Genomic DNA, 16,411 nt, shown 5'->3' on the forward strand with positions numbered 1-16,411 from the left:
TTTTAGTTATAGAATTTAGCTGCTATCTGAATGGTTAGTGCTTGTCATCCAATTTAAAATCGATAATCATTTTTATTATTCCTGAAGTCGATTATGACCATATTGCTTTTCAGAGTGAGCAATGAATTTTTGGGCCTTATGAAGAAGGTGGCCAAATCACCCCTGGTCATGGATGTCCTCAACATTCCCAATGTGCAGCGACAGCTAGAGAGATTGGCTGATCTGCTTGGCAAGATCCAGAAGGCTCTGGGTGAATATCTGGAGAGACAAAGAGCTTCCTTTCCAAGGTGTGTATCCATATCTACGTTTTTAAAAATATTATACCAATTAAACAAATTGTTTAAGATTTACAAATTGATTATTTTAACTAATTCATGTGAATAAATACCAATTTTTAAAAAAGTAATTGAAACAGATACTTTAAAGTGTACTCATATGTTTTTGTTAATATTTCAGATTTTATTTTGTTGGAGATGAAGATCTACTTGAAATTATTGGTAACAGTAAAAACATACCAAGACTCCAAAAGCACTTCAAGAAAATGTTTGCAGGTGTTGCTGCCATCTTGCTCAATGAAGACGAATCCCATGTCATTGGCCTTGCATCCAAAGAAGGAGAGGAGGTATACATCATTGCTTTATAATGAGATTGAGAGGAAATTATATTTGCAAGGGCTTTCAAATGATTTCATAATATAAACTGTCAAAAATAGTCAAATATTGATAATTTTGAACTAAATGTGCAATAACATAAATATATTTACATATTCACTGGTGAGCTGAAATCACTTTTTCTATAAGAAGCTTTCTGTATCCATTGAATGTAAATTATAATTATTTGGTCATATAGCTGAACAATCTGAACACTTATTGCTATTTCAGATGCTCATAAGTAGTAGATTTTTAATGATAATCAACATTTGTAAAACAAATTATTTTATTAGTAACCACTTTTAAGGGGATTGATTCTAGAAGAAATGTTGTTTACGTCACAGAGATTAGTTTTATTTCTGCTTTGTCTTGGTCCTTTTGAAAACATTTTAGAATTGTCTCGGTTTATAAGAACTCTGATCAAAATCCGATTATAGTTATGGCAGTAGTTTGGCTATAAATGTGCCGAGTTTAATTCCAGATTACTTCACATGACAGGAGTCCAATGTAACATCTTAAATTTTGTTATTTATTTGCCATTGTCTATATGGGTCTCTGCATTATCTAAACTTTCTACTAAAACCATACAACTTCATTTGTGTATTAGGAATTTAGTATACCACTTAAGATTATGAACTAGATTTGATGAAATATTCCCATCCAAAGCAGCAATATTGAATAGAATAATACGATATATTTTGTGAACAATTTATGAATCTTGAAATATCAATTTAATTTTTTTTAAAAATTATTTTGGTATGCTCAAGTATCTTATAGTGTATGTGAAGTACATAAACTACATTTTATGAAAATTAATCCAATTTGATTGAAAATCAAACGAGCTGTCAATTAAAGATGATTTACACTCTTCCCAGGTTCACTTTGCATCGCCAGTATCCATTGCAGCCCATCCCAAGATCAATGACTGGCTAACCTTGGTAGAGAAGGAGATGAGAGTGACTCTGGCAAAACTCCTGGCCCAGGCTGTCCAAGACATGCAAGTCTTCAAATCTGGAAAGATTGAGCCAGCCCAGTACTTGGAATGGGTGGATAAGTATCAGGTGAGATCTCTAATAGTGATGGAATTTTATATTCTTGTTTCGTCTCGTAATAATTTACTTTATTCTTATACATTTTACTGTTTTAATTTAGGCATTGATTCTTCACTTTCTTACTGAATCATACGTAGAATTATCATCCTCTTTTACAGTCATTTAACTTCATACAAGACATGTAGCAAAATTTGAAATTCATGTTTTTAACAGAATTAATTTTTTTTTTTAGATTAATGTTGAGTGGGCAATCAAATCTTTTCCGAAACTTTCAACAGACCAGATTTTATTATATATTTATATAGCATTAAAAAAAAGTTTATCTCACTCAACAGTCTCAATTGGTTGTGCTAGCAGCACAAATCTGGTGGTCGGAGAACATGGAGAATGCCCTGCAGGCTGCTGCTAATAAAGGAGAGACAACTGCTATCAATGAAGTTCTGGGCACTGTAGATTCCACATTAAATGTACTTGCAGACTCTGTGCTGCATGAACAGCCTCCAGTCAGACGCAAGAAATTGGAAAGTCTGGTAAGCTTTTTGGAATTCCTGGATGTATTTTATTCATTTAAGGGAGAATCAAGTATTAAACTAAGAGAATATTCATGTATTGTATTAAGTCTTTGTAAACCAGAGTATTGAAATCAAAAGAGCAAAGACAGTGAAACGTAGAATATCTTTAATTTGCCCTTGAAACAAACAAAACTAAAATAATGATAATGGTTAAATATCTTTTCCTCTGTATTGTCACACTTTTAGTTTTGAGTGATTATTATTGAAATATAAATCAAAGTACTGCTAAAGCTTTGCTTTCAGTTTGCAGGGTTTTACCAATAAGTTGATTCAAAATACTAATTAATTTTCCCTCTTCAAAACAAGTATAATTGTTGATTCTAACAGATACATGACTTATTTAAATCTTCAGATTACTGAGTTGGTCCATCAGAGAGGGGTAACCAGGACAATGATCAGAGACAAAATCACAAGTCCAAAGTCATTTGACTGGCTGGCCCAGATGAGATTCTATTTTGATCCCAAGAACAATGACGTCCTACAACAGTTGTCTATTCAGGTGAGTTTTAATAACTTTGTCAACTTATTTATGGTTATACTTATGTCTGTGATTTAATGTTAATGATGTTTATAATCGAAGAATAGAAAGCAGGGATTTTGATTGAAGGTGGAGGTTGGGGTGCTTTTTTTTTTCTTGCTCAAGAAATATGAATTTTTATTTCAGCTTTAATTGTTCTCAAAAGACTATAGTTAAATCGAATCAACTAAAAATATTTGAAAATATTTCCAGATGGCAAATGCTAAATTCAACTATGGGTTTGAATACCTTGGTGTCCAAGACAAGCTGGTCCAGACACCTCTGACTGATAGGTGTTACCTGACCATGACTCAAGCTCTAGAGGCAAGACTTGGAGGATCTCCTTTTGGTAAGATTAACATGGAATTAACTGACAAATTTATAGACGTGCCAGTATTTTATTGCTGAATTTTGTTTGAAGTCTTCATCTATTAAAAATTTGGTAAGTTTGTCTATTGATATTCGACAGCTTTACAAATGAATTAGATGCCTGTCTTTTCCTCTAGTGCTAAAAGAAATATGCTGTATTGAACTGAAATAATGATAGAATAAGTGATAAAATGAAATTGTACAAACCAATTTAGTTTTTATTACATTCTTTGTCCAAAGAAGAACCTTGATTATTAGGATGGCAATTACCTAATGCTTCTTTGTCATTTTTCATGTTTTGCACCTTTGTATGATCAAAAAGGATTTTTTACTTTGATATTTGACAGGACCCGCTGGTACTGGAAAAACTGAATCTGTTAAAGCCTTGGGTAATCAACTTGGACGTTTCGTGTTGGTTTTCAACTGTGATGAAACCTTTGACTTCCAGGTAAACCTTGACAATGGTTAAGAGAGAATTTGTGAAATGAAAAATGTTAAGAATATTATTATCTATTATCAATCTTTTCCATTTTTTTCATCACATGCTGCAAGTGTCATGAAAATCGTTATGCTATGCTATCTTTTTATATTAAAAAAAACAAACTAGTCTTTCTAATTATATAAATTTTTCATTTTCATTTTTATGTTTCATGATAATAAGATGAGCGTTCTTTTTACATTGGCTTTTAGAATTATAATGACTTTTGTTTATGATCCATAATATCTCTCCCCTATACAATTTGCCCATGAAATGATACAAGTTTTATTTTATTTAGTTTTGATTACTTTTACAGGCTATGGGTCGTATTTTTGTTGGTCTTTGTCAAGTTGGTGCTTGGGGATGTTTTGATGAGTTTAATCGACTCGAAGAAAGGATGTTGTCTGCCGTATCTCAGCAGATTCAAACCATCCAGGAGGCTCTGAAAGACCTTGCCAATCCAGATAAGAAAGACAAAGGTTTGTAGTTTTGTTTCACTGATAGTATGCTTTTGGAATCTACTTCTGTTCCTATTTGAACCAGTCCCTTTGACTCACTTTTTCTTGGGTGTTTTAAATTTAAAATCTAGAATTCTTTGACTATCCCATTTTCTTTCTTTTTATTAGCGATGATATGGCCTAAATGTGCCACAAGCACCATAAAACCTTTACAAACAAACATTAGTTTTTCTTAAAAGTCTTGTAATTTTAAAACTGCTCACTTTAAAAAAAATTGAAGCAATGCATTGACTTGCTTTTTTTCAGGAAGAGGAATTCTTGTAAATTCTTCTTTATGATCTTTCGATCTTCATTTATTACTTTGTGGCAATGATTCAGAAACCGTGTTTAATTAAAGAAATTATTTTTCATATCCAACTTCAGGCACTAATGATTCTCATGATCCATTCATTATAATCCCATTAGGTTCTTCTCCTATTATTGTGGAACTCATCGGGAAACAAGTAAAGGTGAATCCAGATATGGCTGTGTTCATAACCATGAACCCTGGCTATGCTGGCAGATCCAACTTGCCAGACAACTTGAAAAAACTGTTCAGGTCCCTGGCCATGACCCAACCAGACAGGCAGCTGATTGCCCAGGTTATGTTGTATTCACAGGGCTTTAGACAGGCTGAGAAACTGGCCAGCAAGATTGTACCATTCTTCAAGTAGGAACTTTTATTAATTTTAATTATGTTTCAATGGTAAAACATGTTGTTATTTTAAATGTTTGCCTGGGTTATTGTGGACATTAAATTTGAAATAAAACTGGGAATCATTAATTGGAGATTTATTTTCACTGTAAATATCATACGACGCTGATAAGTTATTGAAGGGTCTTTCGCCTGTTCTCCAATTTTATGATTTCAAATATCTTTTTTATGGAGACATACATTATATTATAATACATGCAATTTGCCATGTTTTTGTTTTCTTTTGATCTTTACAGACTTTGCGATGAACAATTATCCCCTCAATCCCATTACGATTTTGGTCTTCGAGCCTTGAAGAGTGTGTTAGTGAGTGCAGGAAATGTGAAGAGGGATCGCATCATGAGTGTCAAGAAGGGTCTCATTGAGAGAGGAGAACCAGTGGATGAAACATCAATTGCAGAGAATATCCCAGAACAAGAAGTAAGCATATAAGATAATGTTTTTTAATTTTTTAATTGAGCGTTCTTTTGGTCTCATTTCCCCCTTTCCTTTCTGTTATAATGGAATTTTATGTATTTAATTCTGATGTTTTGAATTATTCACATTCTCTCAACAATATGATTAAAAACATGAACTCAATTTAGATATAATTTATGTTTATATCTTTGATTGTTTTTTTGTTTTTTTTTAATGTTTATTTTTGACTGTTTTGTTTAATATAGACTTTCACTTTAAGCATGCAGATGCATTTTATATGTTATATCTTTTTCTTGTACTTGGAATAATAATAACAACTATGTCATTCCCTCTTCCCATAGATTTTGATTCAGAGTGTGATGGAGACTATGGTGCCAAAACTGGTAGCTGAAGACATTCCCTTGCTTCACAGTCTTTTGAGCGACGTCTTTCCTGGAGTGCAGTACAGTGCTGCTGAGATGTCTGCTCTCAGACAGGAAATCAGTAAAGTCTGTAAAGAAATGTACTTGGTCTATGGAGAGGGAGATGAGCTTGGCACACACTGGGTTGAGAAGGTACAAATGGATTATTATCAACAGCGGAATCTTAGTTCAATATTTGGGGGAAAAAATGATCTGAAAAATTGTTTTGATCCTACAAAAATTTCAATAAAGTCAAATTTAAATACAAAAAAAACAAAAAAAACTCGGATTTTATTTTTTTTACTTTATATATTTGTTGTTTTTTTAAAATCATGTCCTACCAAGCTGTTTTTAACCCATACTATTCAAGAAAAATGTTTTTTAAAAACGATGTAGTTTACCAAATTATTCAGTATTAAAGAGAAATTAGTATTTAATTTCTTCAAAGTTATAATAATGAGCTGTTCATTAAGACTCATCTGCCATTTTCCCATTTCAGGTGTTGCAACTGTACCAAATCACTCAGCTGCATCATGGTTTGATGATGGTGGGTCCAAGTGGCAGTGGTAAGTCCACTGCTTGGAGAGTTCTTCTCAAAGCCTTAGAACGACTGGAAGGATGTGATGGTGTGGCTCATGTCATTGATCCAAAGGTGTGATATTTGATTTGAACATTTTTCTTCTTATACTTTAAGGATGTGGAATAGTTATACATTTGAAGGAAAAAACAAAACAATAGATGAATTCATCAGTCATTGAAAACTTATTCTGTCTGTATATTTGAATTTCATTTATATGTTTAAAGTCATGTTCCTGGGTGGGGATCCTGACCTCCCATAGCGGGCAGGGGGGTACATACTGTGTCTTCTATCCCCTTATATCTGTTTTCCAACATGCTTTCTGTCTTTGTCTTGGAATGAGATTACTTGGTTTTGTCCTGGCCCTGGCCCGAGTCCTGGCTGGGAGGGAAACAGTCAAATGCATAGTTATTGTTTTGAGAGATGATATTTTTTTCCTTGTAAATCATCTCTCTGTTATGTATTATTATATTTATTTTTAATGTATGATGTATGCATCTGAGTGTATTTCTCCTTGTTGGATTGTGTTCTTGTGTCCGGATGAGACTTATAGGTGATCTCAAGCTAAGTACATTGATGGTATGCTCTTGGAATCTACATCTGATCCCTATTTGTTCCCAATTCCCCTTTGTCTTACTCTCTCTTGGGTGCTTTAATTGTAATTCTACGAGGGCTCTTTCAGAAATAACCGAAAAATGCCCATTGCTCAGCAACCAGTGGAGATTTTTTAATTCTGTGAACGACACGATATTCCTTATTTCCTTACGGATATTCTCAGAAATTATGAAATGCATCATTTTGCACAATGAATTTCTAGACGATTTTAAAGATGGCAGCCCACCTTGAAACTTGGTCAAAGGAGGAAATCAGAGCTGTCATACGTTTTTTGAACGCCAAAAGTCTGAATCCTACCGAAATTCATAAAGAACTTCAGAGTGTATATGGTGAGCATGTTATAAGCCGTACACAAGTCTATCACTGGTGTAATTTGTTTGAAGCCGGCCATTCCGACTTGACAGACAGGGAAGGGAGAGGGCGTTCGATAACTGCGACGTCAGAAGACAATGTGAAGCGAGTTGATGAGCTTATTCGTCAAGACAGGAGGTTGAAACTTCATGAAATCGCAAGCAGTCTTGAAATTTCGGAAACTTCTGCCCATAGAATTGTATTTGATGAACTTGGCTACAGAAAAGTCAGCGCAAGATGGGTTCCTATGCAATTGACAGACAATCATAAAGAACAAAGATTGGACATCTGCAGGGAACTTTTGAGAAGAAGCAAGAGCTCACGCAGGGTTCACGGGCATACTGCCAACGCCGGCGGAGACTTTCTATGGTACGATGTGACTTTTCTTGACAACATAGTCACCGGTGATGAGACTTGGTTGCACCATTGCACCCCAGAAACAAAGCAAGATTCGATGACATGGAAACATCCATCCTCACCTGTCGCGAAGAAATTCAAAAGTCATGCGGTCAGCAAAGAAAATAATGGGAACTGTTTTCTGGGACAGTCGTGGTGTTATTCTGTTCGAAACCTTACAACCTGGAGAAACAATCAATGCTGCAAGGTACTGCCAAACTCTTGACAAGCTTAGGGAGGCCATTCGCAGAAAGCGCCCAGGGCAGTTGACCAACGGGGTCATTTTGCAACACGACAACGCTACACCCCACACAGCACGAGTGACGCAAGGTTGGCTAGAGAAATATGGATGGGAGATTTTGCCACACCCACCACACAGTCCAGACCTCGCACCATCTGATTATCACCCCTTTGGGCCACTGAAATGTGAGCTGGCAGGAAAGCGCTTTGATGTCGATGAAGAGCTTGTTGACCATGTGCGGAAATGTCTACAAAACCTTGACGGAAATTTCTTCCGAGAGGGTATCTATTCCATGGTGCGGCGTTGGCAGAAGTGTGTCGACAGACTTGGCTGTTACGTAGAGAAATGAAGGACGAGTCAAGGTATGAACACGTGCAAGAATTTTGTTGATAGCATAAAAAACGCGGATTTTACAGGCATTTTTCGGTTAATTATGAAAGAGCCCTCGTAGAACTTTCAACTATCCCATTTTCTTCCTTTTTACTGGCGCTGATATAACCTAAATGTGTTGCAAGCGCCGTAAAACCCTTAAAAACAAAAACAAACAAAGTCATGTTCAAAATTCAATAAAATGATTGTGATTTCACCATAATCAGACACATTTAAATTCATGTATTTTTTACTTTCCTACTACAGTCCATTTCAAAAGAAATCTTGTATGGTAATCTTGATCAAAACACAAGAGAATGGACCGATGGGCTTTTCACTCATATTCTTAGAAAGTAAGTAAGATACAAATTCTATTATGACATATATCTATTTTTAAAAAAATGTAAACATATTGTTATTGAATTTGTTTGGGTTGTTTTTTTTTATCATATTATGTTATGAGTGTGATAATCGATATTAACATTTTCTAACTTTGGAAAGTAAAGACCAAAATTTATTGAAATAATTTGTATATGTTCCTCAAGTGATGAAAGGAGATATTTTATTTACAATCATTACAGGATCATTGATAATGTTCGTGGGGAACTTGGAAAAAGACAATGGATTATTTTTGATGGAGATGTAGATCCAGAATGGGTGGAGAACCTCAATTCTGTGCTGGATGACAACAAACTTCTCACTTTGCCTAATGGAGAACGTCTTGGCATTCCACCAAATGTAAGGATACTTTGTACTCCTTGTTATTATCAATCCTTCCTTTTGAAATTGTAAAGAGGTGCCAGCGCCAGCCTATGTCTAGTTACAAAAATCACAATCCGAACAAACCTTTATATATTAAGAATATATTTAGATAAACTAGTGGTGTAGCTCATTGTGCTTCATACATTTCCTGAAATAAGCAGCACTTTCAAGCAATCTACTAGACATCTTTGGATCATCACTCAAGGTTTTGTTGTATTTTGAATGAAGCATACAAGACAAGTATTTTTAAGTGACCAAATAAATGACACAAAAGTGCAGTTTTCTTTGAATGTTGAAAATGCGACTTGGCAGATTTTGAAAGTTACCTCTTCACTTACCTCTGGCAGTGAACAGTTCTCTTTTTTCACTGTGTTTATTATCGCAAAAGATGGGCATCAATGGGGCATTCGTGTCTCAATGTGAAAGTGTCATACTTTTTCTTATTACCTATTAAACTAATAGGTCCAAAAAAGTAAAGTTGCATGAAACCCGGTTTTGAAATTGTTACTCTTTTCATAAAAAAATGGTATCAAGACAAATTTTTCTCTATTGGATGGATGAAACGTATTGACTAATTAATTAAAGATATACACAAATCTCTTTGCGAAAATAGTGAAATAATTAAGTAATGCTCTTTTTATTTTCAGTATGTTTTTAAAAAAAATAGTGTTTGCATTTCTTTGTTTTAGATTTTTGTTTAAGTTTCAATGCAATCAAGAAATAATGGGGCACTAAAATATAATTGGTCATGAATCACTTAATCTCAGAAGTTCATTTTTTGAAAGGACAATATTGACAATATTTTGTTTCAGGTCCGCATAATGTTTGAGGTCCAGGACTTGAAGTACGCCACCCTTGCCACTGTAAGTCGATGTGGTATGGTATGGTTCAGTGAAGATGTCCTATCCACAGAGATGGTCTTTGAAAACTACCTGCAGTCACTTCGTCACGTAGCTCTGGAGGAGAGTGAGGAAGACTTCAAGTACAATCGCAACCAGGGAGCTGAAGCCAAAGAGGATGAAGTGTCTCCCACTGTCCAGGTAAATTCTTAACTTTAAATATTTGTCATAGGAAATTTGTTTTCTTTCTAATTTCTTGATTTGTAAATCTTTTGGTCACCAAGATACTTCAATGTCTTTCATTCATCTCTAACAGCTCGTATACATTTACACTGTCTTGATATTTAAAAATATGATTTGTAGAGTGAAATAATTTGAGAGATTTTCATAATTGAAAATTTAAAAAAAAGAGACAAAGTATCATTGGATGGTTAAGATTCAAGTAAAAAACTTTGTTTATTATATGTATCAATGTGTTGTATTCTGATTAGAATTACAATTTGTATAAGTATCAATTTATTTTAGTTGTATTCTGATTAGAATTACAATTTTTCAGTAATGACCATAAAAGATAGTAATTTTTTTATTTTGAATTAACATCATTTATAGCTCCAAATTGTTTTTTGATGTTGTCTTTTATATTTCCACAAACTGTTGATTATATAATAAAGTGAAATAATTTTATTGCTCAGATTCAGCGTGATGTTGTTGGTATCCTTCAACCCCATTTCTCTGTGGATGGTTTGGTCAACCGATGCTTGGACCATGCAGCTGGTCTAGATCACATTATGGACTTCACAAGGATGAGAGCTCTCACTTCCCTCTTCTCGATGTTGAACCAGGGTATTCGGAATATCCTGACATACAACCATACTCATGACTTTGTGATGGAGGTAAGGTCATTTGTGAGAGAGTTTCTTGATTCCTTTTATCAGTGGCTGCATATCAGGTCTTCAGTTAGTAATGGTTGTTGCAAAATTAGAAAAATATTTTATATATTTAGTTATTTATTTTCAGATGATGGATGGATGGATGATGATGTAGAATATTTTATTACCCCTCACAGGATGAAAAGCAATTCTCATAATCACTTTACTTTGAGTTGCATAGATTAAGCATTGCATTTGATCATTGCTTTCTCCTTTTTCACAAAGTGATTTTCGATTATCCTCCAGCATGACCAAATGGAGAGCTACATGACCAAATACCTGATCTTCAGTCTCCTATGGTCCATGTCTGGTGACAGCCGAATGAAAATCAGACAGGAGCTTGGAGACTTTATCAGAAGCATCACAACTATCCCACTGCCTCCCAACACCAATGTTCCTGTTATTGACTACGAGGTTAGTTGAATGATGATAAATAGCTATCAGACAAATAAAAAATGATATGTGGAATTTTAAAGATTCATCAGGGTTATCATTATTCTTTTGCGCTTATTAGACCAAATTTGCATGCATTATCAACTTGAAATGTTACTATTTTTAGTTTCAGAAAGTAATTTAAATCTTGACTCCTGCTTTGCATTGTAATTTATGCCATAGTTTTCATTTTGGCATTGTTCTGTTAGATGAATAGATCATGCTTTCACATAAATGTTCTCAATGAAATCACCAAGTAAGTGGGACTAAGGAAGTATAAGTTGTCATATGTAGACAAAACTGCTCAATAAAATGTATGCATACTTTATTATAATTTTTCTATTTTTTTCTCCCTTCAGGTTGTCTCCCCAGGAGAATGGGTGCCATGGCAGAGCAAAGTACCCCAGGTTGAGGTGGAGACCCACAAAGTTGCTGCTCCTGATGTTGTCATTCCTACCATTGACACTGTCCGCCATGAAAGTTTGTTGTACACCTGGTTGGCAGAACACAAGCCTCTGGTGTTATGTGGACCTCCGGGCTCTGGCAAGACTATGACTCTCTTTAGTGCCTTGAGAGCACTGCCTGATATGGAGGTATAAACTATTTATTGTCTTTGTCTCTCTCTCTCTCTCTCTCTCTCTCTCTCTCTCTCTCTCTCTCTCTCTCTCTCTCTCTCTCTCTCTCTCTCTCTCCCTCTCTCTCCCTCTCTCTCTCTCTCTCTCTCCTTTTTTTTTTTTTTCAAATTTAGCTTGAGGATAAATGATGATAAGCTTGAGTTAAGCACGACCTATCAAAAACAAACCTAAGGATTGTTGAGAAAAGAAGTTCAAATGCATTTCATATTTGTGTATCTTTAATGTATAGTGAATTACCCACATCACTTTACTTTTTCAGCTTTTTAAAAAAACCTGATGACAAAGCTCAGTGATATAGAATCTTTACAATAAATGATGGCAATATTTGCTGGCATTTGGTACTTGCTGCTTCTATTTAAACAAGGTCCACGAACAGCGTATACTTATCAATTAAAAAAAACCCCAATAAACAGCCTTATATCACTTAACACACAACTGACTTTGATTTGTTTTGTTTTTTTCAGGTTGTTGGCCTCAACTTTTCTAGTGCCACAACTCCAGAGTTGTTACTAAAGACTTTTGACCACTACTGTGAGTACAGAAGGACACCGAATGGACTGGTATTGTCACCCATTCAACTCAACAAGTGGTTGGTCCTTTTCTGTGATGAAATCAATTTGCCTGATATGGACAAATATGGTTAGTGAGAATTAATTCTTCGTATTCTTCTTTATAAGGTTTAATTTATTTAACTGATATTCATGAAGCACAAGTGAAATATAAAATACATCAGAATGAAAAAGTATGATTTGAAAATATATTGTAGAAATATTTGATTAATTAATGTAAAATCGATCTATGGTGCAAATTATAATTTTGTGCTCTTTTCTCTTAAAATCCTCTTAATTCTATCATCCATGTTTTTTCTATTTCTATGTATCATTTTCTCATAATCAATTCCCATACAATGTTTTCATTTTGAATAAAATAGAGGCTAAAGGAAAAGAAGAAACATTCATCATCATCATCATCCTTATCATCAAATTACTTTTGTAATGGAATAAAGCTAGATCCTTATGTCAACTCTCATTTCATCTTGTTTCCATTATTTTGTGTTTATTATCAACAACAAAAAAATCTCAATGATAATGCATTCCATTCATATTCAATCTTTGCAAATGTATTTACTTCAGGAACACAACGTGTCATCTCCTTCTTGCGTCAGATGGTAGAACAAGGAGGCTTTTATCGCACCTCAGATCAGACATGGGTCAAGTTTGAGAGGATTCAGTTTGTTGGTGCTTGCAATCCTCCCACTGATCCTGGTAGAAAACTTTTGTCTTACAGGTAAAAAAAATACTATAGTGATATTGCTGATTGTTAGGAATTGTGACGTTGGCTAAGTATTAGATGTCATGAATATGAACTTTAGAATTGGAGGCTGTATATGCCGATAAGGTTGTATACATTGGGTTCATGGGGGTTGGGTGTGTTTTCAAGGGAGTGACAATATTATCTTTGTGAGAGGTCTGTGTCTTTTCTCATAAACGCTGGTACCATTGGCTATGAGTATACTCTTAACTGATCAGTAGCAATGTTGCTCTTTTAGAAAGAAAAATCCCCAAATTTTTCTCCTTTTGTAGTCATAGTTTCTTGAGATTTATTAATTGTGTGAATTTTTCCAGGTTCCTGCGCCATGTGCCTGTTGTTTATGTGGACTACCCAGGCGAGATTTCTCTCAAGCAGATTTACGGTACCTTCAACAGAGCTATGCTGCGATTGGTGCCTTCTCTAAAGCCTTATGCAGATCCTCTTACCAATTCTATGGTTGAGTTCTACATGATGTCACAGGTAATTTTATTCTCATATACTTCTTTTTAATCTTTGGCTTTGTATGTAAGAGAAATGAAAGGTGTAAATTTGTTACTTATCAATTAATGTCATGTTTCTATATTATTTCTAATTGAACTGTAAAGCTTAAGATGACTCTTATCATTGATAATGAACTATTATTGATTTATTACCATGTTGCAGGATCGCTTTACCCAAGATATGCAGCCCCATTACATCTACAGCCCAAGAGAAATGACACGTTGGGTGAGAGGTATTTGTGAGGCCCTTCGACCCCTTGAAACTCTTAGTTTGGAAGGCCTAGTTCGTATCTGGGCTCATGAGGCTCTCAGGTTGTTCCAGGACAGGTAATATATTATTCTTTTTTTCCTTTTTTTTCTATTTTATCCCTACCTTTTTTTTGGACTCCCTTTGTTTATTTTGTGTTGGGGTAATTAATTCACTATGACTAAAGCAATCCCTCAGAGTCACAAGACTTTATACAGCTAGAGTTTATCCTGGTTTCTGTAACATCAAATACTGTAGCATTTGTTTCCTCCCATTTGATTGGATGTTAATTCTATTGTGAAGCTCTCTCTGCCAGATATAACAGTTACCCATTCACTGCTGGGAGATATCGAATCACTGTAACATTTTACTCCTCTAACATCAGATTCACATTACATTTTCAGACTGATTGAGGATGAGGAGAGGCAATGGACAGATCAGAATGTTGATGCCACTGCATTGAAACATTTCCCCAATATCAACCGTGAAGAAGCATTGGCCAGACCCATTCTGTTCAGCAAGTGGCTTTCCAAGGATTACATGCCCGTGGAACAAGAAGCTCTCAGAGAACATACTAAAGCCAGACTCAAGGTAATCAATGCATTATTGAAAATTATATTATATTTGCATCAAATAAATGGTTAAGACCTTTGAAAGCTACATTTTATAAAAATACTTCATTTATTATTCTTTCTTCATACCAGTAGATGATGACTCAAATATTTCTGTCTGAAATTTAGATTTTAGTAAGATTTAAAACTTAATATGATTTCCAAAGATTATATATATTTATTTATCTGTTCACTTCATTTTATGTTGTCTCATCAGGTGTTTTATGAAGAAGAGCTGGATGTGCCTTTGGTATTGTTTGATGAAGTCCTTGATCACGTTCTGAGAATTGACAGAATCTTCCGTCAACCCCAAGGACATCTTTTGTTGATTGGTGTGAGTGGCTCTGGTAAAACTACCTTGTCCCGCTTTGTGGCTTGGATGAATGCCCTGACTGTTGTGCAAATCAAGGTACATAACAAGTACACAGCCAATGACTTTGATGAAGATTTGAGGGCTGTGCTGAGACGGTCTGGATGCAAGGTAGGTGTTGTGTTTTTTAAATTTTTTATTTATTTTTCATTTCATCTTTCTACTTACTTATCATTCAGAAGATATAGTATGCTTGCAATGGTAAGGTATAGGTATGGTAAGGTAAGGAATACAAAGATTGATGACGATAATGCTGTTCTGAATGAGTCCAAAAAAAATAATAATTCACAACTCACCATTTCATTTATTTGTTTTGTTTTTCCCCTCTCTTCCCCCTCTCCACTCCCTTCGATAGAGTGAGAAAATCTGCTTCATCATGGATGAGTCAAATGTTCTTGATTCTAGTTTCTTGGAAAGAATGAACACTCTGCTGGCCAACGGAGAGGTGCCAGGTCTGTTTGAGGGAGATGAATACACCACCCTTATGACACAATGTAAAGAAGGTGCCATTAGAGAAGGGCTGATGTTGGACTCTGGCGAAGAACTTTACAAGTGGTTCACACAACAGGTATTTATCCTAATTAATTGAAAAATATTGGATTAGTAGAGTATTAGAAATCAAGAATATTTTTAACAGTGATTGATCAGGATCTGGATTTTTGATTTGGATATGGATTGTTAAAATGCAAAAGGGCATAAAAGTATCGTGTCAATTTTTGCACACTGTCAGATTATAAAGATAGTATATAAGATACACATGTTGTAACATGCTATAAAAAAATTATTACAAAGATCATTTCATTTTTAATGTTGGAAAGAAACAAGCTAGGTTTTTTTTTGGTGTGTTTGTTTCCTTTTAGGAATGACCTTTTCCCAAAACTATCTTTGTATTTTTATCAATTTCAGGTTATCAAGAACCTTCATGTTGTGTTCACAATGAACCCATCGTCGGAAGGACTAAAGGATAGGGCAGCCACTTCTCCTGCTTTGTTCAACAGGTCAGAATGCAAAATGAATGCTTTATAATTATTTTAATCCACATGTCTCTTCCCCCCAAAAATGGCGAAAAAAATAATGTTGCAATCTCACAATTATTTGGCATTTTGTTTTGAGTATATCTTCTTTTAAGAATGGAAAGTTATACATTATAAATAAAAAATCTTTAATGAATTTTAATCCTTACCTTTTCTAGATGTGTTCTCAATTGGTTTGGAGACTGGTCAAATGGAGCTCTTTTCCAAGTGGCCAAGGAATTCACCAGCAAGATTGATCTGGAAAAAGGCACTGTGAGTAGGATAGAGTTACTTTGTTTCTTATACTTTAATTATTAGGGAGAATATACAGGTATGAATGTCATTTAATAACTTCTACAGAGTGAATGGGGTTGACGTCACTCAAATTATTTTTCGACTGCCAAAGAACTAAGACAGTCTCACTAAATTCCATCTAATAAGAATATAAATCTTAAAGGCCATACATAATTTTGTGTTTTGATTACGATACAGTCAAAACTCTATAACCTTTTTATTTAAAAGCATGCCATCAACAATTTCAAACT

The 16,411-nt window shown here is 34.7% G+C and overlaps 1 protein-coding gene across 4 annotated transcripts in view; it reads left to right on the plus strand.

Moving 5' to 3' along the window:
* Positions 1-16,411, plus strand: part of LOC144963106 (cytoplasmic dynein 1 heavy chain 1-like) — a 73,448-nt gene that overhangs the window by 23,128 nt on the left and 33,909 nt on the right. For all 4 annotated transcript variants that reach the window (XM_078896760.1, XM_078896762.1, XM_078896761.1 and 1 more), the window contains exons 33-59: positions 114-287; positions 457-622; positions 1,526-1,711; positions 2,038-2,232; positions 2,627-2,773; positions 3,005-3,140; positions 3,508-3,608; positions 3,955-4,117; positions 4,562-4,805; positions 5,087-5,270; positions 5,609-5,821; positions 6,168-6,320; positions 8,485-8,570; positions 8,799-8,955; positions 9,792-10,019; positions 10,511-10,711; positions 10,994-11,161; positions 11,539-11,772; positions 12,279-12,453; positions 12,948-13,101; positions 13,440-13,605; positions 13,789-13,952; positions 14,277-14,463; positions 14,701-14,964; positions 15,209-15,421; positions 15,760-15,851; positions 16,046-16,139. In XM_078896760.1, the coding sequence (XP_078752886.1) occupies positions 114-287; positions 457-622; positions 1,526-1,711; positions 2,038-2,232; positions 2,627-2,773; positions 3,005-3,140; positions 3,508-3,608; positions 3,955-4,117; positions 4,562-4,805; positions 5,087-5,270; positions 5,609-5,821; positions 6,168-6,320; positions 8,485-8,570; positions 8,799-8,955; positions 9,792-10,019; positions 10,511-10,711; positions 10,994-11,161; positions 11,539-11,772; positions 12,279-12,453; positions 12,948-13,101; positions 13,440-13,605; positions 13,789-13,952; positions 14,277-14,463; positions 14,701-14,964; positions 15,209-15,421; positions 15,760-15,851; positions 16,046-16,139 (4,645 nt within the window). The remainder of the gene's footprint in view (positions 1-113; positions 288-456; positions 623-1,525; positions 1,712-2,037; positions 2,233-2,626; positions 2,774-3,004; positions 3,141-3,507; positions 3,609-3,954; positions 4,118-4,561; positions 4,806-5,086; positions 5,271-5,608; positions 5,822-6,167; positions 6,321-8,484; positions 8,571-8,798; positions 8,956-9,791; positions 10,020-10,510; positions 10,712-10,993; positions 11,162-11,538; positions 11,773-12,278; positions 12,454-12,947; positions 13,102-13,439; positions 13,606-13,788; positions 13,953-14,276; positions 14,464-14,700; positions 14,965-15,208; positions 15,422-15,759; positions 15,852-16,045; positions 16,140-16,411) is intronic.

The sequence above is a fragment of the Berghia stephanieae genome, chromosome 1 (genome assembly GCF_034508935.2).
Source record: "Berghia stephanieae isolate SIO BIC M18660-M18661 chromosome 1, UCSD_Bste_1.3, whole genome shotgun sequence".
In the NCBI taxonomy this organism is placed as follows: Eukaryota; Metazoa; Mollusca; class Gastropoda; order Nudibranchia; family Aeolidiidae; genus Berghia; species Berghia stephanieae.